At 43.8% G+C, this 25,023-nt stretch overlaps 1 protein-coding gene across 10 annotated transcripts in view; it reads right to left on the bottom strand.

Moving 5' to 3' along the window:
• Nucleotides 1-25,023, bottom strand: part of LOC133458002 (serine/threonine-protein kinase BRSK2-like) — a 168,995-nt gene that overhangs the window by 64,550 nt on the left and 79,422 nt on the right. For all 10 annotated transcript variants that reach the window (XM_061737445.1, XM_061737454.1, XM_061737463.1 and 7 more), the window contains exon 2: nt 12,656-12,750. In XM_061737445.1, coding sequence (XP_061593429.1) covers nt 12,656-12,750 — 95 coding nt within the window. The remainder of the gene's footprint in view (nt 1-12,655; nt 12,751-25,023) is intronic.

Raw genomic sequence — 25,023 nt, 5'->3', positions numbered from 1 at the left:
CTAATGAGTAGCAAAAACAGTATGTGAGATTTTTTAGTGCGTCCAAACCATTAGTACGTACTCAATAGTATGTCCTATCCATACTCATTCTGGAGAAATTTATTAGTGTGGATTGATGGACACTAGTTAAGAAGAAACTTCCCACAATGCAATGCAGTAGTGTTTGGTTGCTAAGTGCTGCGCAGATACGTATATGTCATAAGTATAATATTAAGTATAATAATATTATCTAATATTAATATTATAATAATCGTATATAATATTATAATGTCATCTTGTTTGGGCCAGGATAAACGGGAAAGAGCGGAGCGGTGCTGCTACTGCTGCTGTAACAGGAGTTGTTACCATGGTAACAACTCCCCCTCCCAACGGCAGGAAGTGCCGTGTGGCTCTGAGTAGTACGTCCAAATTAATGCATACTAGTGATATTTACTCAAAAGTTTGTCGAACTTAAGTATACTTTTTGAGTATATACTGTTTAGTAAGGCATTTCGGATGCACCGATGGGCTTCAAAATAAAACAGGAAGTGACAAAACTGGGACAGTTTAGGATCATGGAAACCCCTCATCCCTTCCCTGTGATAGCCTACGGCGGTCAAAGGAGATGTTCTGCAGACAACCCACTCTGCTCTTATGGGCCCCACAGGTAACGGTTACCGAAGGTAAGTATATAGATGATATTTATTGAACCAGTATCAGTAAGGTCTAGGAACGACTGAAGAGCCTGAAAACCTGTGTCAGTAGAAATACCACACACACACACACACACACGCGCACACACACACACACACACACACACACACACACACACACACACACACACACACACAGACAACGGAATGGTTTGAATTCAATGTATTGTTCACAAAATAATAAAGATGAGTTTACAAACCCTGCCTACCTAAGCCGGCTTCCTAGTGTGCACAAATGCACGATAAATGGGCCCATAAAAATAAATAAAGAGTTCAATGTCCAATGCGTACTGCTCCTTTAGGGAAAGAAGCAAAGGTCTTCTTGTGTATGAGTGTGTGTTCTTTAATGTCTGTGTTCGAACTACCCGGGTAGATTTTGAGTGTTAGTCTTATCTGTCTGTTAATGAAAATGGAATCGACGATGCTGTGCTCTGCAGATGGATCCTGCGGCTGGCCACACCACGTTGCTGGTTCCTCCACAGTCATTCTTCCATTTAAACTGGCTCGCCACTGAACATTAAGTTCAGATCCCGATCGACTCGGTCTGGGTAAAAAAACAATCTATGCAAACAGCGAAGAATGCATGTTATAATATAATTTTCTCTCTATCGATCTCCTGTCACACTGTCTAATCATTGCAAAATGAATATAATTACATCACATAAGATATTCCAGTGTCAATTAGCTGCAAATCATGTACACCAAATCACAACATTCACTTCAACATGTAAATGAAATAATATAATATATTTAAACTCACTATTTATATTTTTAACACATTAAATCTATTTATTCTCTTTTAACAGCACTGTAATTGTAACATTTTTAATTAAACATGGGCCCTTTAATATTCAGCCCTCTTTTAACTGTTAGGATGGATCAAACAGCATTGTACATTTCTGTCTATACTTTTTACCTATCCTAAGTTCCTAAGTCACTTTTGTACAGACTCACCCGGCACTTTAAAACCTCATTTTGTACATTTCCGGTCTACATTTTATTTTACTGTTTATACTTTTTATTGTTTATACATTTAATTTTATTTTATCTCATATATTTGTTTTTATATTTGTATTGTGTTGCACCAATCCCCAAAACAAATTCCTCGTGTGAAAACTTAACTTAGCAACTTAGCAATAAACCCTTTTCTGATTCTGATGTATTCACTTAAGCATATTTAAACCATTAAATTACCTTAACAATACAGTTAATCAATCAATATTCCTTCAGTACCATAACTTTAACCTCAAACAGTTAAATATAAGGCACCTTTAATGGTGTAAAACACTGTTACTGCTCTGCTACAGTATCACAGCTGTATAGTGTAAGTGAACCTTAGCATGACAGTGCACAATTAGCTGGCGGCTAGCGGGATTAGCTCGATGCTAAAGTAATTAGCGATCTTTTTACACTCGTTTATCACTGCTAAAATTATCTGTATCTGTGTAGTCTCTTGTACTCTTGGCGACAGTATCACAGCTCCAATTGGTTTTTATTCATGAATCAAGAGTAAAAGTCACAAGGAGTCCTGATAGCCAAGATGGCGGATTAGCATTAGCATTTCTTACCGGAGCTAAGGCCCGCTAACAGAGGCTCTCCATTCCAGCTGAATCCTCACACAATGTAACACCCTGACGAACGAATAACTTGTTAACAGTGTGTACCAGGCGAATTATGGTGAATTTCTGGTGTGAGGAGTGTTTATTTGTTACCGGGAGTTCTTAGTTGGTAAGCTGTGTGCTCTTGGCATTGACTTCTGCCGAAAAGAGAGTGAACACAGGCTGCGCGGTTTACTCATAGCGCCACCCTCTGGTCGGCCAGGGAACTGCACCGTTCCACAACAATAAGTTCTTAACCCAGGTGGGTTACACAAGTCCATAGAGAAGCCGCACAGGCCATCTGTGGTGTAACTTCTATACATGTAATAACAGATTATTATTAATTTTTTCTATTTTGGTCCAAAACCTGGGATTTCTGTGCACATCCCACTGGTAGAGCACTTCTATATTTGGTCAGATTACTTTCAGCTCACCCTTTGGCCCCTGTTGATCTCATGTGGACCCCAGACTACAAGACCCACACACGTCCTGCATGTTGGGCCAGAACTGGGACTTATGGACTACTTTTCCCACATTGACCCCATATGGGTCCCAACAAGGAATATTTGCCTGGTTTCACAAAGCTCAAATTATCTTATTTGCCATATCAATAACCTCTTCACGCCAAACCTCTGCATTGCAAAGAAGACATTTCAGTCCTGGTTCTTTTGGAAAGGATGTGAAAATGAACCATTGTTGTACAAACCTCAAATATGAGACAGGCGGCTGCTCCGCACCACGAATCAGCCGTGGAACTGAAACGTCTGTCGTCTGAGATGGTTATCAGCAGACACAGCTTCTTGTTCTGTGACTCAGCCCACCAGTGGGCTGAATAAACACAGTTTAAACCTGCACTGATATCGTTAACACCACCAGCCACGAGATGAGATGAGCCGAGTCAGACAAGACGAGCTGAAGAGCTCAGAAACACAATCCACCGGACTGGAAAAAGTGCCAAAGACGACCCGCTCTCCGTTGGTGTGATAAATATTCCTCTCCTGGGTTTGAAAAGAACTGACCGACTGGTAAGCCCCGCCGCTCCAACACGGAGGAACCAATGACTGTTGAGTATTAGTACCACAGAGAGCAGAACTCAAACATCTGCAGCTTTTAGCTCTACAGAAAAAAAACACTGGAAGATCATCCATTTTATGAAGATTATGGCAAAAGGAATTTGACGACGACGTGTCCGGAGACTGATTCCAGGTATCTCCTAGAGTATATGAAGTTTTGTAGAGGAGCAGATCTAAAATGACGTCTTTCCAATTTACACTAATTCAATGAATGAGATCTTACCCAGCGGTGCATGAGTGGTGTCGATCCTGAATGTTGTCATTGATTGCATCAACTTTCCTCCGTGATCCACAAACCTTTTCCTCCAATTTAACTTCTTTGACAGCATATTTCTCTGCATATTTGAATGTTTCACGAAGAGAGGTGTTTCTTTTGTGTCAAAAGGTTTTCATGCAGACAGACAACACTGTCAGCTAGTCCCAGTTAGCAACAGTAACTACGGTAACGGGACATGCTGATGATGACCTGCAGCAACTGGATGTTTTACCAGGCAACGTTACCTGAAAGCATCCTCAGAAACTTCTGGTGGAGGTTTCTCACAAGTTTTGTTTAAATTCTGTTCAGAAGTCAGTCGAAAGCTGCATTTGGACAGCTTTGATTCATTTTCCTTCAGTCAAAGGTCAATTGTTTTAAAGGTCTGTTTATTAGATATATTTTGTTACTTTTTCATTAAATAATGAAGTTTTCCTTTTTCATGAAAATAATCCCCATTTAAAAAACGTTTTTAAAGATAACAATACTAAGAATTAATTTGTGAGCATTCAGAGGAGAGATGCAGGACAACAAAAGTGGACCAAATGGTGAATACAATTTAAAGCGAAGAGAGAAAAACACAACATCCACGAGAAATGATTATTGTGTTGATTGATGCTGATGATGATGATGATACTGATAATGAGGATACTGATGATGATACTGATGATGATAGTGATAATGAGGATACTGATGATGCTGCCAATACAGATGCTGATATTGCTGATGATACTAATGATGATGATAATGATGATGGGATGATGTGGACAAAGCTGAGGCTGATACTGATGAGGGGACTGATGATACTCGTCATGTTAATGACGATGATACTGATGATGATACTGATACTAATGAGGATACTGATGTTGATATTCAACTGTATACATGTTATGTCCTATAACAAACTCCAGAATGGCGCCGCTCTAGTGGCAGATTGTTGCGGTTGCTCTGTCAAATTGGGTCTTCCTTCATATCTGCTTGAGATTTTTTACTGAGCTTTTTTATGTCCAAACTTATGATTTTAGTTCCATCTGGAGGATTTCTGCTGATAATTCTGCCATTTTAATTTATTGGCCTTTTTTGTGGCCTTTTCTGGGAAAGTAAGTGGACAGGGGACGGGTAGAGAGAAGGGGGAAGACACGCAGCCACGAGCTACAGGCCAGGACCTGAACCTGCGCTGCCTCTGCAAATGGTGCCCGCTCAACCCACTGAGCTTCCCAGGGCCCCATTCTGCCACTTTTAACGTATTATAATGAATATCCATGACAGTGGAAAAGATGTTTACACCTCAGTTTTCCAAAGACCGGCTAATGATCAGATGAGTCCTCAAACGCAGATGAGCTGAAGAGGAGAGGTCAAGGATGGGGAGCAGGAGGAAACGCAGATGTTTTCCCTCCTCCATCATCATGTGGAGTGGTAGGAGAGCAGCCTTGCTTGTTAACACCAGATAGTGATATCCTGCTCATGTGACTGTGAAGGAAGACCTCCAAACCTCTGGACACATTCAGCTGTTGGCCCTGAGTTTCCATCTATGTCGTATACTGAGAGAGTTCACCTGTGTCAACAGATGTTACCAGGAAACAAACGCTCCGGTACGTTGATGAGGATTTCTGGGGGTGTCAACCTCTGCCACAAGCCAACAATTTCTCACCTTAGAAACTACTTTAAATCACTTTCTTTTCCTTCCATTTAAAAAGTACTCCAGCAGAATTAGCTTGTAATACATGTCTTTTTTTAAGTACAAATACAAGAGGATAAATTCTAGACAACTGAGGAATGTTACACGTGTTTGCAGAGGAAATGCTTTCCAAGTAGAGATTCCTGAAGGAAAAGGCGGTTTCCTCGTCTCTGCCACCATCGTGAAACGACAACAGACAACAGTCTGGACTGAGTCGGCCAAGGCGGTCCGGGAGGACCAGAAACCTGCACGACTGAGTCTCAACACCTGCTGAGCAGCCAGACGGAGGCAGGAGATGTGCTCAGCATCTGTACATGAAAACCTCAGTAATCTGGCTGATGATTAGAATGTTTTTTTCATCTAATTCTTTAATTTAATCATTCTTCCCCTTTTGATTTTAGGATTTTCTATAGTTTTATGTATGGAGCAGCTCGGAGCTGCTGTAACCTGCGAGACAAACCCTTGTGCACAGGACCAGACTCTTCTAAACGCAACTTCAGTTTACAGAATTGACTGATTACTTGGAGTTTAAAGGGGCTCTGGTACCAAAACTTCCCTGAAAAGGCTGGATGGAGACAGTGCTGGGAGTTAACATAAAATAAAACCAAATGTTGTAGGAACGGGGCGGAAAAGCTGGCATCCCGGTGCTCCTGATACGCAAGAACCGTAAACCTCAAGCACAGCTCAAGACACGCCTCCCGAGTCCAGGCCCATGAAAAATCCTAACATTAGATGTTTCTACCAGAGATGGATGAAGATCAACCAAAAACCAGAAGAAAAGAATATGCATTCACATGGAAATGGTTTGGGGAAATTCCAATAACCACATTTCACTTGTAAAAACGAACAAGGCGAATGTAAATGCGTCTTGCATCGTGAACAAAACAGACATTCTTATGCAAAAAACTGTGCAGAATTCATCCAACGCTTCACAAAGTTTAGGATGAAAGCGCCAAAGAAAAGCAGAGAAAGAGGAGGGAAAAGGGAACTGGTCGTACATCTGAAAATGTCAAAGAAAATGAGCTCCTCCAAAATGCCAGCTGACGCAGGAGGAGCTGATGCTTCCAAATCGCAGCTCAACGTGCAAATTCTCCACCGCCGTCGCTCAGGGCTTGTTGTCATGGCGACGAAGCCCCAGCTTCCTCCCAAACAAATGTACCTGAGGCCGGAAAGATTAAGGAAATCTGTCGGGGTAACCATCCGAAACACGGGGGGCAATTCCATGACCATGTCAGCAGGCAGAAGCTAACTGGAATCACAACAAGGTGATTGGTTTCACCAGAGAGAGGGAGGATAAAACTACAGACACACACAAACCTCTCCACTCCAACGCTTCTGCGTTGAGATGAAGAAGCCGACCTGGGTCAAAGCACGGGGGCCCAGACCTCCCTAACTCCGGGGAATACCCAGCATCCCCAGGTCATGCAGAAAATCAATACTAAACTTAATGTAGAGATCATCTTATTCCAGATCACTGCAGCAAATCAAACATACTTCTGAAGACACGTCAGTTCCAAGTCCAAGTCATCAACACTTGAGTCTGAGTCAAGTGACAAAATTCCTTAAAGGGGACCTATTATGGCATCTAATACCTATTTTAAACAGGCCTTGAATGTCTTAAAAATCCAATGATTGTTTTTTGCTAAATAAATTAGAAATTCAGCCTCTGAGCCATGTCTTTATCTTTCCATTCTCTAACCTCATTATCTATGCGGGGTTCTGAGTGGGCGGGGCTATGATAATGAGGCTCTGTGCTGATTGGCTGCCTGAATGACGCGATACACCGCTACGAAAAAATGGCGGAAGCTCCGGCCGGCGAAGTTAGTTGTTAGTGGTTTCACGCATCGGAGGCCGACTTATGTAAATCGCATTTTCGTAACGTAACGCAGAATCTGAACGGCTCGTAGAAGTCACATCACACTGGACGGCTCATCCGGGCGGCTGTACAGACACTGCAGAATTTGGTTGCTTTCCTCCTTCTCTGAGTTTTGCAGGCTGAGGGGAGACCACTTTATATATGTTAAAGACAGAAAAAACGTGTTTTTCATAATAGGTCCCCTTTAAATTTAGGGCTCAAGTCGGACTCCAGTCCAAGTCCTGGACTCGTCCTGTCCCTGACAGCTTTCACACTCCTCCTTGACCCTTCGCAGCCTCGGAGGACGAGGGAGGAGCTTCAGAGCAGAATCTGCTCATCTGGTCAAAGTTGTGTCTGTTTATGCAACGACGAAACAGCGAAGGATGTGGATGTAAACTGAGGTTTTCGAGGAACCTGCCTCCATTAAACGCAGCCATGCATTAAATTAGATTAGATTGTCCTTTATTTCTCCCTCAATGGGGAAATTCTCTTTGTGCAGCAGCAGTACACACAACACACACATGCAGGGAAAGGGTAAAAAAAGTAAAAAGTATATAATTACAAATATAAACAGTATATACATTGGAATGAAAATAAAAGTAGTGCAAAAAAAAAGCAGGTAGGATGTTTATGAGGTAGACAGATATTGCACATCTTGTTATTGTCCGTTAACTACCGTGATCAGCCTGGTTATAGAGTCTGATGGCAGCGGGGAGGAAGGACCTGCGATGCCTCTCAGTGGTGCATCGCGGGTGACGAAGCCGGTCTCTGCTGGAGCTCTCCAGGGTTCTGACAGTCTCATGAAGGGGGTCATCTAACAATTTCTGAGAGGTCATCTAAAAACCAGAACCTTCACTCAGGTCTGTGTACCACCAAACAACCTCCTTACTGGTCACTCTGAAGCGGTAGTTGTTGATTGATCCTTCTTTCCTCCCGTGAAATGAGCTCATGGGTTCACTACTGCACTGATCCCCACAATCCTCTGCAGGAAACCGACCTGGACATAACCGTGAATCCAGCGGCTCATGAACCGGGACGCAGCTCAGAGAAACCTCAGCGGAGCTGCTGAGACAGAGCAATGCTCTGCTTCGCTGCATCTCCTAATTAAATTCATTACCCCGCTGGAACGGACCAATCAGCAGCGAGCTCGCCCGCGCTGACCTCTACAAGCCACCGACACTTTTCACGCTCCCAACTGACCATTAAGTCAACTTGGCAGCGTTCATTAAACGTTACTGCTCTCCACGACGACACGGTCTTCCTCAGTGTGAGGGACATCGGTGTTATCAACCAATCAGCTGCCAGCGTTAACTGAGGAGAGCTGAGCGGGTCATGTGACCTCCACTCACGTACTCGGTGATGAAACCTCGACTTCAGCTCATCGAAACGGTCCGTCAGCATGTCTGCGTCCCTCCCAGCAACACACACACAACAGCACATACACACACACACGCAGAGCTGCACACATACGCACAGACACACTAACGCAGACACACATGCACACATTCAGATACACACACACGTGCAGGAACTGATTTATAACAGTAATCAGGCCGACAACAACTTGTTCTGGCAAGTGCATGTAAGTGTGTGAGAGAGAGAGAAAGAGAGCGAGAGAGAGACCATAATAATGCAGAAAGCTATAACAAATGCTGTCCAATCAGCACTCCGAGGTGTTTTTAACGTGGCATTTTGAAGAAAACAGCTTTTGGAAATTGTTCTGATTTTCAGACACCAGACAGTTGATTTACAAAAAACCTTTGACTTCTGTGCACGTGTTTAGGGCTGCAGCTATCGAATATTTTAGTAATCGAGTATTCTACTGAAAATTCCATCGATTAATCGAGTAATCGGATAAAACATATTTTTGTTTAGTTAAAGAGCAATTATAAATATACATAAGATGTTAATTGACATTACTAAGACTAAATTATATAATACAGTAGGTTCATGGCTGTGCATTTAAAAACCCTGAACTTACACCAGTCGACCAAATTCACTGCCTTCACTCAAAAACTAAGAATCTTACCAAGAAGTTTTCTTATTTCTAACCTAAAAATGCCATTACACCTGATAACACACATCACTTAAAAGGTTAGGTGTTTTTCCCACGTGTTTCAATTGAACTTTCATTTGTGTCAAGCTAATTTTAAGTTCTAGTTAAGTTTTAAGTTAAGTATAAGATTTTGAGTTTTGGCAGTGTTCAAAATATAATGATGAGCCCTGCTGTATTGGAGCACATTAGGCACCAGTGCTGCTTGTTTTATCCATCAATGACTACAGAGCTAAAATTGAAAACTACCAAGTTAGCTTTAATACGTTTTTATTTTTCTGACATTTTCTGCCTTTTCTTTTAGTTAAAACTGTAGCGGGAACAGATGTTTAGAGGAACCTATGTATGTACCGGGTTAGAGGGGGAACATATAGGAGAACGGACCAGAAGAATATAGCGTGGATTAAAAATAAAAGTTAAGCACTGAGCTACATGTGTCTCCGTCTGGGCCATTGCAGACTGCCTGAGCATGTTACTAAAACCAAACATATCCGCCGCCTCTTTTCTTCCTTTACGTCAGCGCGCTGTGCCGCATTAAACGTAGTCCGGGAGAAATACCTGCTTTGAGCTGTAAAATTTAATGATGAGGCAGAGAAAATTCCTCAATCATTTTTTGTAATCGAATTACTCGAATTATTCGAGGAATCTTTTCAGCCCTACACGTGTTCACCTCCACGTGCAATTGTGTGTTTTGGGTCACACGTCAGCTGCAGATTAACTTCTTGCAACGCTGATGCACTTGGTGCTTTTTGTGTACAATTACATTTTTTACTTGCACCTTTGCCCCTCGAGTGTGTCCTGGATCCGTCCCAGTGGCCTCCGCCTGGCCCGAGGTGTTGGGTTTTCTCCAGGAGACATCCTAACCAGATCAACCTCAGCTGCCTTTTGGCCACGGCCTCCAGTGGTCAGCAGGACTTTTTTAAACTGGAGGTTGAAGTTTACGTTTTACAGAGCTGCTTTTTTCTGTTGCTTTCACTCACGTTTATTTCTTTTGGATAAAAACACTAGTTTCAGATGGATGGATTGAAAAGTCTTCATTTCTACATGTATGTTAATGTCTACACATGTCGACTGTTCATAGATGGTCAGTGACTGATAGTGCTTCCTGTTTAGACTGATGTCTAACAGAGCTGACAACATCTGGCAGATACAACCTCATCCTCATCTCAGCCAAACCAAGCACAAAGCCTTCAAGGTGCTTCACATGCAGCCTGAAATTAAGTGGCCGGTGATGGTGAGTGTCATGTGACTCATGCAGTCGTCGACTGAGCTGCATCCACCCGCTTGTTCGAGGCGTAGGAGGGAAGTGGAGCAGCGACAACAACAACAGCCCAAACACCTGCTCCGTGCTGAAGTGCAGACCGCTCAGTCCGCTCAGTCCGCGTGGGTGACGCAGTGACAGCTCCGGAGCGCGACCGCATCATTCCTGGTCTATTTCCAGCCCAGGTGGGTGTGGAGCAGTCGGACGTTTGACGCCTCTAGAATGGTGAAAATGTGTTTCTGATGGACGGGCTGCAAAAACCATGATAATATGCACTCTGGAGGACCTGCAGCAGTGGAAAGCACTGCTATATGAACATGTACTGCAGAAAATATCACAGAGAATATGCACCTATCCTCTTAGGCAACGCCATTGAAGAGACCAAAACCAGTAAGCTTCCTTCATTAATGGGTCAAAACCAGTAAGCCTCCTCCATTAATGGGCCAGACACAGTAAGCTTCCTTCATTAATGGGACAAAAAAAAAAAACTTCCTCCATTAATGGGTCAAAACCAGTAAGCTCCCTTTATTAATGGGCCAAAACCAGTAAGTTTCCTCCATTAATGGGTCAAAACCAGTAAGCTTCCTTCATTAATGAGTCAAAACCAGTAAGTTTCCTCCATTAATGGGTCAAAACCAGTAAGCTTCCTTCATTAATGAGTCAAAACCAGTAAGTTTCCTCCATTAATGGGTCAAAACCAGTAAGTTTCCTCCATTAATGGGTCAAAACCAGTAAGCTTCCTTCATTAATGAGTCAAAACCAGTAAGTTTCCTCCATTAATGGGTCAAACCCAGTAAGCTTCCTTCATTAATGAGTCAAAACCAGTAAGTTTCCTTCATTAATGGGCCAAAACCAGTAAGCTTCCTTCATTAATGAGTCAAAACCAGTAAGCTTCCTTCATTAATGAGTCAAAACCAGTAAGTTTCCTCCATTAATGGGTCAAACCCAGTAAGCTTCCTTCATTAATGAGTCAAAACCAGTAAGCTTCCTCCATTAATGGGTCAAACCCAGTAAGCTTCCTTCATTAATGAGTCAAAACCAGTAAGCTTCCTTCATTAATGAGTCAAAACCAGTAAGTTTCCTCCATTAATGGGTCAAACCCAGTAAGCTTCCTTCATTAATGAGTCAAAACCAGTAAGTTTCCTTCATTAATGGGCCAAAACCAGTAAGCTTCCTTCATTAATGAGTCAAAACCAGTAAGTTTCCTTCATTAATGGGTCATACCAGTAAGCTTCCTCCATTAATGGGTCAAAACCAGTAAGCTTCCTTCATTAATGAGTCAAAACCAGTAAGCTTCCTTCATTAATGAGTCAAAACCAGTAAGTTTCCTCCATTAATGGGTCAAAACCAGTAAGCTTCCTTCATTAATGAGTCAAAACCAGTAAGTTTCCTCCATTAATGGGTCAAACCCAGTAAGCTTCCTTCATTAATGAGTCAAAACCAGTAAGTTTCCTCCATTAATGGGTCAAAACCAGTAAGCTTCCTTCATTAATGAGTCAAAACCAGTAAGTTTCCTCCATTAATGGGTCAAAACCAGTAAGTTTCCTCCATTAATGGGTCAAAACCAGTAAGCTTCCTTCATTAATGAGTCAAAACCAGTAAGTTTCCTCCATTAATGGGTCAAAACCAGTAAGCTTCCTTCATTAATGAGTCAAAACCAGTAAGCTTCCTTCATTAATGAGTCAAAACCAGTAAGCTTCCTTCATTAATGAGTCAAAACCAGTAAGTTTTCTCCATTAATGGGTCAAAACCAGTAAGTTTCCTTCATTAATGGACCAAAACCAGTAACCTCATGTCATTGATTATCGCTCATCAAAGACGATCTTAAGACCTGCGATGACTAAATGATCTGGATCTGATGGCGATGGACTCACAGTAAATGAACCTGGCAGCCTCGTTGTCAATTCTGAGGGAAGCTGAGCGGCAGAACCCCCGGCATCGGTGCTGGTGGTCCGTAAACTGGACCGGACAACAAAGCTGAGGACCAGAGCAGGGACTGAGAACCTGCTGCCAACCGGTCCAGGTTGGCTGTGTAGGACTGCAGAGTCAGCGGGGGATATGACGCTGAAAAACCCCAGTTCACCTCAGACCACTTCACTGATACTAGATCAAAATCATCTCTAATTCATGTGGGATTAGTCTTGGGTCCACGAACGATAACAGTGCACACTTCACCACCTTGCAGCTCTTACCTTCATGAGGACAGACTCGCTGAGCTTTTCTCTGTTGACGATCTTGATGGCGACTTTCTGACACGTGACGCAGTGGACGCCGAGCTTCACCAGACCTGCAACACACACATCAAAGATCCCAGCGTCAGTTCACCTCAGGTCCTTCAAATGTCACTGACGAACGCCACGAGACCGCGGCCAAAGCTGTTGATTCACAATAACAATCAAAAGACACGAAGCTGGACGTCGGTGATTGATGCCCCACCCACCCCAACACAGCACTCCCTGGTTCATGCTTACATTACACACATCGCCACATGATGCTCCCACCTCCGTACTTCTCTGTTGGGTTATGGTTCCCTTTTTCCTTTCCCTTCATCAGTCCACATAAACTTGTCCCCGGTGTCCTTGAGGACTGACGCGGGTTCTTTAGAAGGTGCTCAGCTGTGATTGTTTTGTTTTATTAGCCCTGGAATGATTGTGTTGGCGCCCTCTGCTGCCGACTGTCAGTATCACGTCCCTGCTGGAGTCCATCTCAGGTCCTTATGGACAACACGCTTCAAACGCGTGGCCGTCGTCGATCAAGGTCGCTTTTGCTGCAGTAACTAGTTTATGTTCACGTACTTTTTGCCTCGGCACTGTGAAAGTTCAGTGGATGCATTCGAGAAGATTTACAAGAGTGTGTGTGTTATTAACTCATCAGCTTCGTCTCGATGTGTCGTAGTGACTTATTTGAACATCAGACCACATTTTATGACAAATCAATTCAGAAAAGTCCTTCACAAGGGGGTTCACATGTTTCCTTATGTCCCCATGTTTCCAAACAGAGAGACGAGGTTGTTACATCTGAGTGAATGAACAATATTTCCCTGCTGGAAGAGAAGCAACAACAGGAAGTGTTACTACTCGTCCCTGCGGAGTCCCTGGGGCGTTGGACAGAACAGATGGATAAAAGTATCACCACCTCCAGCTCTCTTTTCCATTGCGTACCTCTGGAAGCAGCACTCATGCGGCCGCCGTAGCGTAACGAAAATGTCAACATGCAATACGTTCCCGTTAACGCGGCCCCCGCCGGCTCCCTTCATCTATCAAAGCCCCGGCACCGGAGCGCGGCTCACTTTGTACTGACGCTCTGCCGACGGCAGCAGAAATGCCACCGCGCATATGCACCTCATCAGCTCCCGCCGCATGTATATTTCACCCCACGTGGATGCGGTACTTTGAAAAGTGATTTCCCTGAGGGGCAGGGGGGGTCTGGACCAGTAAAGCAGCGGGCGGGGCTGATAAAGGGGCCAACGTCCCGTTGATCTTGGAGGACGGTGTCACATCTTATCCAGTTTTATTACGTTTCCAGGCTGGAACTGTCAGGTGAGGGAAGGGATTTGACGCCACACGATCCCATCAAGGCCTGAACCCGTAACTTACTTCCAGTAAAGACGCTTTTGTCGTCTCTTAATGTCCTGCTCACAGCTCGTCCCCCGACACCTACATGGGACCTTCACCCCCAGCAGATGAGATACACGCTGTTGATGGCGGGCACCATGGAAGTCATGAAACGCACTTTGTTTTTTTTTTTTTTTTTTTTTTTATTGATCTTTTTATAAGAAACAACATACAATGAAAACATGGAAACATGTAATCAAATATACGCATTATACATTGTCTCCTGAAACGCACTTTATGTTTGACATTTTTCACCGCACCTCTCGGTTATTACCGCCACCACAAAGTTCCAAACCAGACCCCAGAGTAATAAACGCTGACATTTTCACATCAAAAACACATCTACCGAGCTTCTCCCCACGTCGGGTCGCCCAGAGACGACGAGTCCATCTGACGTTTCTCTGCAAAATATCAGGAACAAGCGGCTGTCTGGTTGAACGGACATCGAGGGAGGCATGAAGAGCGCAGAGGTTCTTGGCTTCAATTGTAGAAGCCAAGTTGTAGATGTTTTCTTAGATGGGTAGTGGAATCGTATGTCGTTGTGTCGGGACGCTGGCTCAATGACAAATAAAGAATCTCATCTTATCTTAGAAGGTAGTTTGAACTTCATCCGAGGAAGACCAGACCAGGTGTGAAGGATGGTGGGGGAGGGTTCATGGTACGGGATCGCTTCTCTTCATCTGGGCCTGGTGACCACCCCAAATACCAGGATGTTTTAGAATAAACCTTCTGTACATGACAACGGGCCAAAATCAACCAAGACCCGGATTCAGGACAACCAAAGTCCTGGAACGGGTCCAGAGGCCGGGCCCCAATCCCAAACCCCAATCCCATGAAAAACCTCTGGTCTGACCTAAATACAGAAGACCCGCTTAAACTTTCAAAGAACTTTTGTCAGCAAGGAAGAGTGGCACGGACTTCCAAAGTCCAGAAGGGTGAAGTTAATGGAGACCAGACCCCATAATAAAGACCCCACGTCAGCAGGGAGGGGTGTTCATATTTATGCAATTAAAAAGCTGCGTTTCCAGGAGCGCTCAGACATTTATGTGGTTGTAAACACGACGGCGAACGCCGGATCAGAACTGGGCTCATGTGGTCCTTAATAATAATAAAAAAACGTTTTCCGGCTCACGAGTCACTCTGTTTTCACTTTATTCGTAATGATTAATTATCAATAATGTAATCAGTGAGTTGAGGGAGCTATTACTTCTGAAAAACTACCTTCTAAATGAACAAAGCATCCTTCCAGCAGCTTTTAGCATAATAAAGTCATGCTAAAACTACACTAAAGGAATGTGGGGCAAAAACATTGATTAAGATGAATTAACTGGATAATTACTAAGTATTGCAGCCGCAGTGTAATTCAATATTTGTAAATGACATCGACGTGCGACCCGAGTGGAAGCCACAACCGACTCATTCATGTCTCCCCCGGATGAATCAGATCGATCCGATCAATCTCTGCAGGACCTCTGAACCCTGCAGGCTGCTGGGACTCCAAACTGGATTACTGCCTCATCAATCCATGCTTGTTTGTTGTTAAAACTCTCAATTAATCTTCTTTAATGACTAAACTGCAAACACATTTTAGACTACAGCTGATTACAAAACAAGTCAACTCCAAATCCCATGGTGCACTGCTGCCAGCAGGAACCAATCAGTGGACGGCTCTGTGCGTCGAGGATTCACTTAGATATGGACGTGGAACAAATTAAAGAGCTGTGCCGTTTGTCTCTGACTGAGATGGATTTCATGGCTGTGGATGCAGTCGTCTCCATGGAAACGGCCAACAACACTCAATGGTAGAGCGATAGGTAGCTTTAAATGGAGATTCCTTCCAAATGAGGTCGTCAAACCTGCATGTGAACAAACCAGCAGACTTCTGGAAACATGTCCTCTGGATGGATGAGACCACTTGTTTGGAGGAAACCAGCAGAAACACCTCTGATTAATCTGATCTTCTCCACTGGATGCACTTGTGAAAGGAGAAACCCGGTGAGGTCCGCTGAGATCAACATCAACGGGCCGTTTGGTGACCTTCACGCCTCCACCGAAGCGCCACACAGAGGCGGCGGGAACGTCACACTTCAGGCTCCGTAAGTGTGAGGGGACTGAGGCGTTGGTCGGCTCGTCGCTGATGCTGAGAACAAGGAACCCGCAGACACACGAGAGGACGGAAACCCTCCTCCTGCCACATATTTGTGAAAGACACACGTACACACCTTCAGCCTGAGAAGCACTCGTCAAGGTTTAGTAAATTATTATTGATTACTTTGATCACTTTCAAGTTCTCAGTGACTATGTTTTTCTTCCTTTCCGGTACCAACGCATCTGTTGTGGTGTGTAGAAAAAGGCCTCAGACTGTAAAGTTGAATACTGTGATACTAAATATTTGTTTTTAGCCCTTCAACCTTTCAGAGGTGAATTTGGAGGGATACGTGATGGGAACGGCAGAAAAAGACGGAACCGGAAGAAAAGAAGAAGGAAACTGACGAAAAAAAAGACAAACTGACAAAAAAAAAAGACAAACTGCAGAGAAAGGAAGGACACTGCAGAAATAAAGAAAGAGACTGCAGAAATAAAGAAAGAGGCTGCAGAAATAAAGAAGGACGCTGCAGAAATAAAGAAAGAGAGTAGAAGTAGAAAGTGGAAAAAGAAAAGGCTGCAGAAAAAGACGGAAACGGCAGGAAAATATGGAAACGGAAGAAAAATGATGTAAATGACAGAAAAGGAAGAAAACGGAATAAAAAAGATGGAAATGACAGAAAAGGAAGGAAACGGAAGAAAAAAGATGGAAACTGACAAAAAAAAGACAGAACTGCAGAGAAAGGAGAACACTCTTCTCTTCTTGTGAACTGGTGTAGAACTAAAACAAACCCTGGGTTTTGACCTGTGAGGTTGGAGCAGGAGGCTGGGGATGCTGAGGGATGTTCTGCTTCCGTTGTGGGTTCAGTGTTTTGGATCATGCAGCGCTCGGGGCTCCGCTCACCGCCCACACTTTCAGCCGCGGGCAGCGCTCCACCGGGAGAAGGCTGGAATCAGGAGGCCGCCGCTCTGCAGCACCGCAGACGGGAAGAGTCCTGCTCGCCTCCTTCCCTCAACCAACACATGACCAATAAAACCGCTGGATTTATGTCAGAAGAAGAAGAATGACGACCAAACAGGAGATCTCCAGCTAAAGTCTCAACACTTGTGGACCAAACTGAACCAAATCAGGGTCAAAAGCTTCTTTTGAAACATTCAAAGCTCCTAGTTCTGGCCTGTATCAGACAGGCCTGTAGGTGGATGCAGGGAACGCTTATAAAAGTGACAGAAGAAGAAGAAAGTTTGAATTAAGCTGCTGTGAAAGGAGGACTGGAGGCTGTTCACCCCATCACTCAATCAAATCCATCAAATCTAATCTGACAAACACGGAGCCCAATAGTCCGTCTGTCAGACGGTTCCAACTGGTTTGTTTGTCCAGACGCGTCAGTACAGTTACATTTACAGGAAACAACGTCTGAAGCCATACATAGACGGAGACTTGAAATGCTTGGACAACTTGTGCTTTTCTGTTTATTTCTTTTCTTTTTTTCTACAACGTTCTTTTTGTGAATAAAGGAACAAAGTAAAGATGTAGTGTAGTTTCTGTGTGCACTAAGTACTCCGCTGAAAACGCCTCAGACCTGCAGCACAGACCTGCAGCACAGACCTGCACCACAGACCTGCACCACAGACCTGCACCGCAGACCTGCAGCACAGACCTGCAGCACAGACCTGCAGCACAGACCTGCAGCACAGACCTGCAGCACAGACCTGCAGCACAGACCTGCAGCACAGACCTGCACCACAGACCTGCACCACAGACCTGCAGCACAGACCTGCAGCACAGACCTGCACCACAGACATGCAGCATCTCCACAGCACCCAGTCAACGAAGTCTTCCCTGAGACTTTGTTAGGGGGACCTAGGTGAAGGAATGGTGAGGTGAAGCCCAGAGCTCCCCATCCAGCCGCAGAGCTGCATGTGTGGAGCTCAGCAGGGATTTGATGGAGCGTCTGTCCGACGAGAATGACGAGCACGCTCCCCCCCGTGGGGTTTAACATAAGACCTGCCAGCCGTGAAAACGGCTCCAGTGTATTCACGTTTTGTTTTCAGAACAGCAACATCATCTGATCGCCTCACCGCTGATTCAAACCTCCAAATGCTCCTCAGCTGATCAGCTGATCAGACCCATGGGAGAGAACGGCATCGTGGGCGACCAATGAGGCTCATGACGTAGGCAGGAACATGGACCTGACCCGTCCTGCTGCCCCAATGCAGTTCCACATCAGCACCAAATGTTGGATTGGAAAAATTCCAAGTTCGGTTGGGATTGTGTGTGTGTGTGTGTGTGTGTGTGTGTGTGTGTGTGTGTGTGTGTGTGTGTGTGTGTGTGTGTGTGTGTGTGTGTGTGTGTGTGTGTGTGTGTGTGTGTGTGTGTGTGTGTGTGTGTGTGTGTGTGTGTGTGCGTGCGTGCGTGCGTGCGTGCGTGCGTGCGTGCGTGCGTGCGTGCGTGCGTGCGTGCGTGCGTGCGTGCGTGCGTGCGTGCGTGCGTGCGTGCGTGCGTGCATGTGTGACTGTCTATGTGTGCGTGCATCAGTGTGTGTGTGTGTGTGTAAGCATGCTTGTGTCTGTGTGTGTGCTTGTGTGCGTTTGTTTGCATGTGCGAGTGTGTGTGCATGTGTGAATGCGTGTGTATGTGCGAGTGTGTGTGTGTACAATGTGCGTGCTTGTGTGAGTGCATGTGTGAGTGTGTATGTGTGTGTGTGCGTGCTTGTGCATGTGCATGTGCGAGAGCGCGCATCAGTGTGTGTGTGTGAGGCCGCGAGGCTCTCCGCCCCCCCCCCGGACAACAAAGAGGAGGAATACATCATCATCATCATCATCAACAGCAGGAATCAGATCTAAATGTTTACGATCACGGACGGAGAGGACATGAGAAGTGCTCACCTGTCCAATCAGCATTTGGGGAGCAGGAAGCAGCCGTCCAATCAGCAGAGAGCATGAGGAGAGAGCAGAGGAGGAGAGAGCGGTGGTTAGTGGAGCGTACACAGATCTACCTGGCAACAGATGACAGACGCACTCATCCCCAGCCTCCTCCCCACTTCACACTCGTCCTCCGGTAATCAGGATCAGTTCAGTCCAGTTCTGCATCAGATATTACGGCCGTCCCGCCTACATGCAGCCCCGCTGCAGGTGGGGAGGTTTCTGTGTCAAGGTGAGCCCCCCCCTCTTCCATCACCTCCCTCCCCTGACGACATGAACTGCATTGAATATATTGACTGCCATCCCTCCTTCCATCCCTCTTCCTCCACTTTCTGACAAAAGCAGCTCTCTCCTTGCCATTAATGAGGCGATTAATAAAGCCGGCTGCTCTGTTTTCTCTCTGTTCTCCCCAGGAAGACGGAGGGGGAGGAGAGGAAGACGAGGAAGGCCGAGAAAGCAGGTCAGGCCTCCAGAGGCAGATGAAGAGGAAGAGGCGCAGAGGCTTGCAGGTTCTGTGCAGTGCTCGGGCTCCGGGAGACATCACAGATGCAACAAACAGCAGAACGTCATGTTTATCTTCAAATATGATTCTGTGTCTGGGGTTTTATTCCTCCCTAATAACGATTATTACTTATGTGAGATCGAGAAGCCAAATCCCAAAGTCAAACATCAATTCATCACACTCAAGAAGCTGAAAACAGCAAACAATCAAGGCAGCAGACGCATCTCGGTCTCCACCTCCGTTTACCCGTCACATGAAACTGATCCGGACGATGTTTCCAAGGTCAACAAATAACTGATGATGCTGCTTTCACTCAAACACGAGGACCAACTTTAAACAGCAAAAATCTGTTGAAATCAGGGGGACGAGTTTTTCTACAAAGAGGGAAATGATGGAATGTTACGTAAGAAAATATGTAGTACAGCCTTTTTATCAAACGCTGACACAATCTATAAATGTGCTGAAATATCCACGACGCAGGTTGCTCAAGCTCAAGACCCCAGAGATACACTACCGCTGCTCTGTTTCCCACCATGCTCTCACAGCCAAGTTCAAAACAGCCCCCTCAGCTTAGTACAAACCACAACTATCATCAGGACCAGGCTGGGAATGTGTTTTTTCCTAACTCCCCCCCGGAGCCCCCGAGTGGTCAGTGCAGAAACTGCAGGTCTGGATCCAGAACCTAGTGGTCAGTAGACCAGCAGCTTTTCTGAGGCCCGGATTTCTTCCCGTTAGTTCCCGTTGGCACTTGGGCAATCCCTGCAGACCCCAAATACAGGACTGTCTCAGAAAATTAGAATATTGTGATAAAGGTTTTTATTTTCTGTAATGCAATTAAAAAAAAAAAAAAAAAATGTCATACATTCTGGATTCATTACAAATCAACCGAAATATTGCAACCCTTTTATTATTTTAATATTGCTGATTATGGCTTACAGTTTAGGATAAAGATTCCCAGAATATTCTAATTTTTAGAATTTTTGAATTTAGAATTTGGAATTTTTAGATAGGATATTTGAGTTTTCTTAAGCTCTAAGCCATGATCAGCAATATTAAAATAATAAAAGGCTAGCAATATTTCAGTTGATTTGTAATTAATCCAGAATGTATGACATTTTTGCATTACAGAAAATAATAGACTTTATCACAATATTCTAATTTTCTGAGACAGTCCTGTATATGCTTTCGATTACACCGCATTTTTCAAAATGTTCCCCACTACGCTGCATTATGGCTAATGGAGGACTAAACATTTAAGGAACTATGTCTATAGTATAAATTGTTGTTAACATGTAATTCCAGTAAAAGTTAAAAGTTTTCAAGAGCTGATTAAGAAAATCAGAAAGAAAGAAATGCAAACTGAGGTCCAAGTATTAAAAAAAAGGGGTGAAAATGAGCATGTTAGGAAAAGCAAAAAGTCAAGGTTGATGGAAAAACATTTGGATTAAGAAAGATGAGAGGAAATTAGCAGAAAGCAAAGAAAGAAAACTGGGGAAAGAAGTGTAGCATCTGACAGTGATGCAGCAGCCGTCACCGTGATGCAGAGACCAGATCAGAGGTGGAGCAGCGCTCCTCTGCCAGGGTAAAACTCTGCAGAGGTAAAGACCTCTACACCTGTGCGTCTGCCGGGACCTGAGTGCAGGATCACTCTCGGACTCTGTTGGAACCCCCTTAAATGATGAAATCCCTCAGCCGCTAGCGGGAGAAGCTTTAACAGCCTCCCGTGGACGAGTTAGTTCCCCGCAGAGCCAGATATTAGCCAGAGGACGTCGGCACCGACACACACTCGCAACTCACACCAGCTCAGAAATATAACACAGCCACCGCCGGGCGGATTCATTCATACCCTCCTGTGAGAGCCGTCAGAACTCATGACGAACAATTCCAACCTTTAGTAACCTTGGAGGTGTGGTTCCGACACACGGTTCCCACAAGCTGCCCGCAGTTTCAGCGAGCTTCGTCCTCGGAGCCATCCAGGCCGACCCGCAGCTAAATTGGAGACCAAAGCTGGGTTCTTACTGTAAATACACTATATTGCCAAAAGTATTCCCTCGCCCATCCAAATAATCGCACCCTGGTACAGTGTTGTGCATGAACGAGTTCAAATGAACGCGTTCATTGAACTTTATCTGCGGGAATTTTACACATTGTCTCCTAAAGAGTCCGACAGTAAAAATCTAACCTTTCTGTGCAAATTATGTCCACCTGCGCTGAGAAAACAAGTCCCAACATCTGCCTCGTCAACTTCAAATTTTAAACGTCATGTGGAGTTAAAGCATCCGTCCAGTGTGAGAAAATATCTGCAAGTCCTTGACAATCAAAAAAAGTCATCAGGAAAGACCAAGAAGACCCAACAGCCCCAAACGACCCCAGTCCCACTGCTGCAGCATTCAGGGGTTTGATTTCCCAGCAACAGGTAGACAAACTGATAATGGACTACATTGTTGGAGATTTACAGCCTTGGTAAAGTTGAAAAGCAGGGATGTAACAATATATCGTGCCAAGAAATTTCGCGATACAAAAACGTCATGATACGTGTCGTGGAGGTGACAAACTGTAGCGCGATATTGAGTTATTAATATTAATATATTGTGTTGACTAGTAACTGCATCCTATTGGTGCAGCGGGATCACGTGTCGACCGCGCCTCAACCCATGGACCAAAGTCTTACTACGCTCAGAAGAAACTAGTGCCGTTTTGCGGTCCCGATCACGGGACTCTTGGGGGGTTTCGAGCTCCGAACTTTTACTTATAAGGTAGGGGTGTAACGATACACTAATCTCACGATACGGTACGATATACGATATTGAGGTCACGATAACGATACGATACGATATTATAGCAGTATTTTTTTAACAACCTTGAATGAGGAACATATGACTGGAAAAAAATTGTCTTTTATTTGAAAGACACATAATACAAAACAATGCTGTGCATTTGCCCTATTGTTTCAGTTTGTAATGCTTTATAAGTGTTTAAGTTTTAAAGAGAAAGCCAGGCCAACCATTTTCCACAAACTGAACTAAAAATAAATCTACAGTTTCATACAAGTACAAATATTTTGCCACAAACTGAATAGTTTCTCTAATGTATGATTTGACTTTTTTCTGTTCCAGAAATTTAACAACTAAAATTAAATAAATAAATAAAATTAAATAAATACTTACAATTTTACATCATACAACAGATTGATTCATGCTCACCTTATAAGTGTAAGAGGAGATTTATTTTTGTTAAGAAGGTTATTTTGGTAATTCAGGGTTCATTATTTTATAAATATATTCTTTATATTCTGTAAATCAGGGACTATAATTACACTAGTCAGTATATCAGTTGTTAGTATGTTTTAGATTGGGTGGAGTGATACGGCACTAGGTGCTGTGTTGATGCTCTAAAATCCTACACTGTTGAGGGACATTAAAGTACACTGGAACTCAGCAGAAGTTGTCCCCGTGTTTATCCTACTCACGACCCCAAAAAGGTTTAATTTAATAAGGTAAGGCTTAACTCTACACCAGACTTACATAAGTAAAGGTTCAGAGCTCAAAACAGGACCGCAAAACAGGACTAGTTTCTTCTGAGCGTAGTAGGATTTTGGTCCGTGCGGTCGCGGTCGTGGTCGGATGCGCGTTTCTAGTCAACACAATATATTAATATTAATAACCCAATATCGCGATACAGGTTGTCACCTCCACGACACGTATCGTGATGTTTTTGTATCGCGAAATTTCGTGGCACGATATATTGTTACACCCCTATTATAAGGTGAGCATGAATCAATCTTTTTTCTGATGTAAAGATTGTGGGAGCGGGATGAAACGATAACGGGGTTCCCCTTACGGCCTCAGGCTGGGAGCATGTGGCTGAAGCTCTTAGCTCTGTCATAAGATAAATAACAGTCATGTTGCATTTTGAGTTTGGGACTTTTCATAGTTTATTTATTTACTTTTATTTATTTAATTTTAGTTGTTAAATTTCTGGAAAAGAAAAAAGTCATACATGAGAGAAACTATTCAGTTTGAAGCAAAATATTTGTACTTGTATGAAACTGAAGATGCATAATGCAAACCTGACATTTACTTTTAGTTCAGTTTGTGGAAAATGGTTGGCCTGGCTTGCTCTTTAAAATTTAAACAGTTATAAAGCATTACAAACTGTAACAATAGGGCAAACGCACAGCATTGTTTTGTATTTTGTGTCTTTCAAATAAAAGACCATTTTTTCCAGTCATATGTTCCTCATTCAAGGTTGTTAAAAAAAATACTGCTATAATATCGTATCGTTATTGTGACCTCAATATCGTGTATCGTACCGTATCGTGAGATTAGTGTATCGTTACACCCCTATTGAAAAGCCACTAGGACAATACATGATTGTATACTGTGAACAGTTTTAGGATAGGCGTGGCGTTTCATGCGTACTTCTCACCTAAAAATATTGAAATTAAGGGAATTTGAAGTTCAAAGTGAAAATGGTGAACTATGAACGTGAACTATTCATTTTTAAACTATGTGAACTGAACTTTGAACTAGTTCATGAGAAGTATGAACTTGCAAATCCATTCTAAGGCCACAGATGTATAAAATCAAGCACCAAGCCATGCAGACTGTTGAGAGAACGATGACGATGATTAAAGAGGATCTCGATCTTTTACCTGAAATCAACATTCGGTCTTTGTTTGATCTCCAGCCCATAACGTTCATCAGCATCACTTCCTGCAACAGCAGGCAGCTGCTAACAAGCCGCTGCACGCCACCTGACCAAATTTAGTTGGTTGTGAATTCAGTGAAGCGTTTGGCAGCGACATGAGCAGGCGTCCCCCTCGGGGAGCCGGGAGGACATGGAACGGGGGGTTTCCCTACATCAGGTCCCCGCAGCTCCAGCAGCTTTATCATTTTCTCTCCAACTGCTGGAAGAAATAATCTGCAACATCCGCCAGCGAGTTCCCAACAGCTCAGAGGTGGTTTGAAGTTAGAGGCATTTTCAGCTGTCAGCAGAAACACCAGCAGCTAAATATACCGCCAATACAAGATGCTGTTTACGGGAAAACGTCCATCGAGACTCTTATTTAATTTCATTTTAGTCCTTCAAACGTTCCCATCACCGTCATTTCACCGAATTAAGGAGTGTTTTGTGAATGAAAAACTAATGTTTTCTGCACGACCTCTGCTGCAGTTGGTTGTTTCAAATGGAGATGAACATCTGTGGACATCTGTGGATGGTGGACATCTGATGTTCTGATTTTATGATTTATTAAAGTGTCTTTTTTATACATATCTTTGATTATTAGCAGGAAGTTGCTGCAGATCAACTGTAGACAGATTCTTTGTGGTCTTCATGTTTTTCTCATGTCCTTTTACAGTTTGTCAAGTTTAACATGACGAAGGTCGATATTTCCTATTTGTTGGGATTTGTTTTAGTTCTAATCAATAAATTG

This window comes from Cololabis saira, chromosome 2 (assembly GCF_033807715.1).
Source record: "Cololabis saira isolate AMF1-May2022 chromosome 2, fColSai1.1, whole genome shotgun sequence".
In the NCBI taxonomy this organism is placed as follows: Eukaryota; Metazoa; Chordata; class Actinopteri; order Beloniformes; family Belonidae; genus Cololabis; species Cololabis saira.
This window is presented reverse-complemented; position numbering and strand designations above follow the sequence as displayed.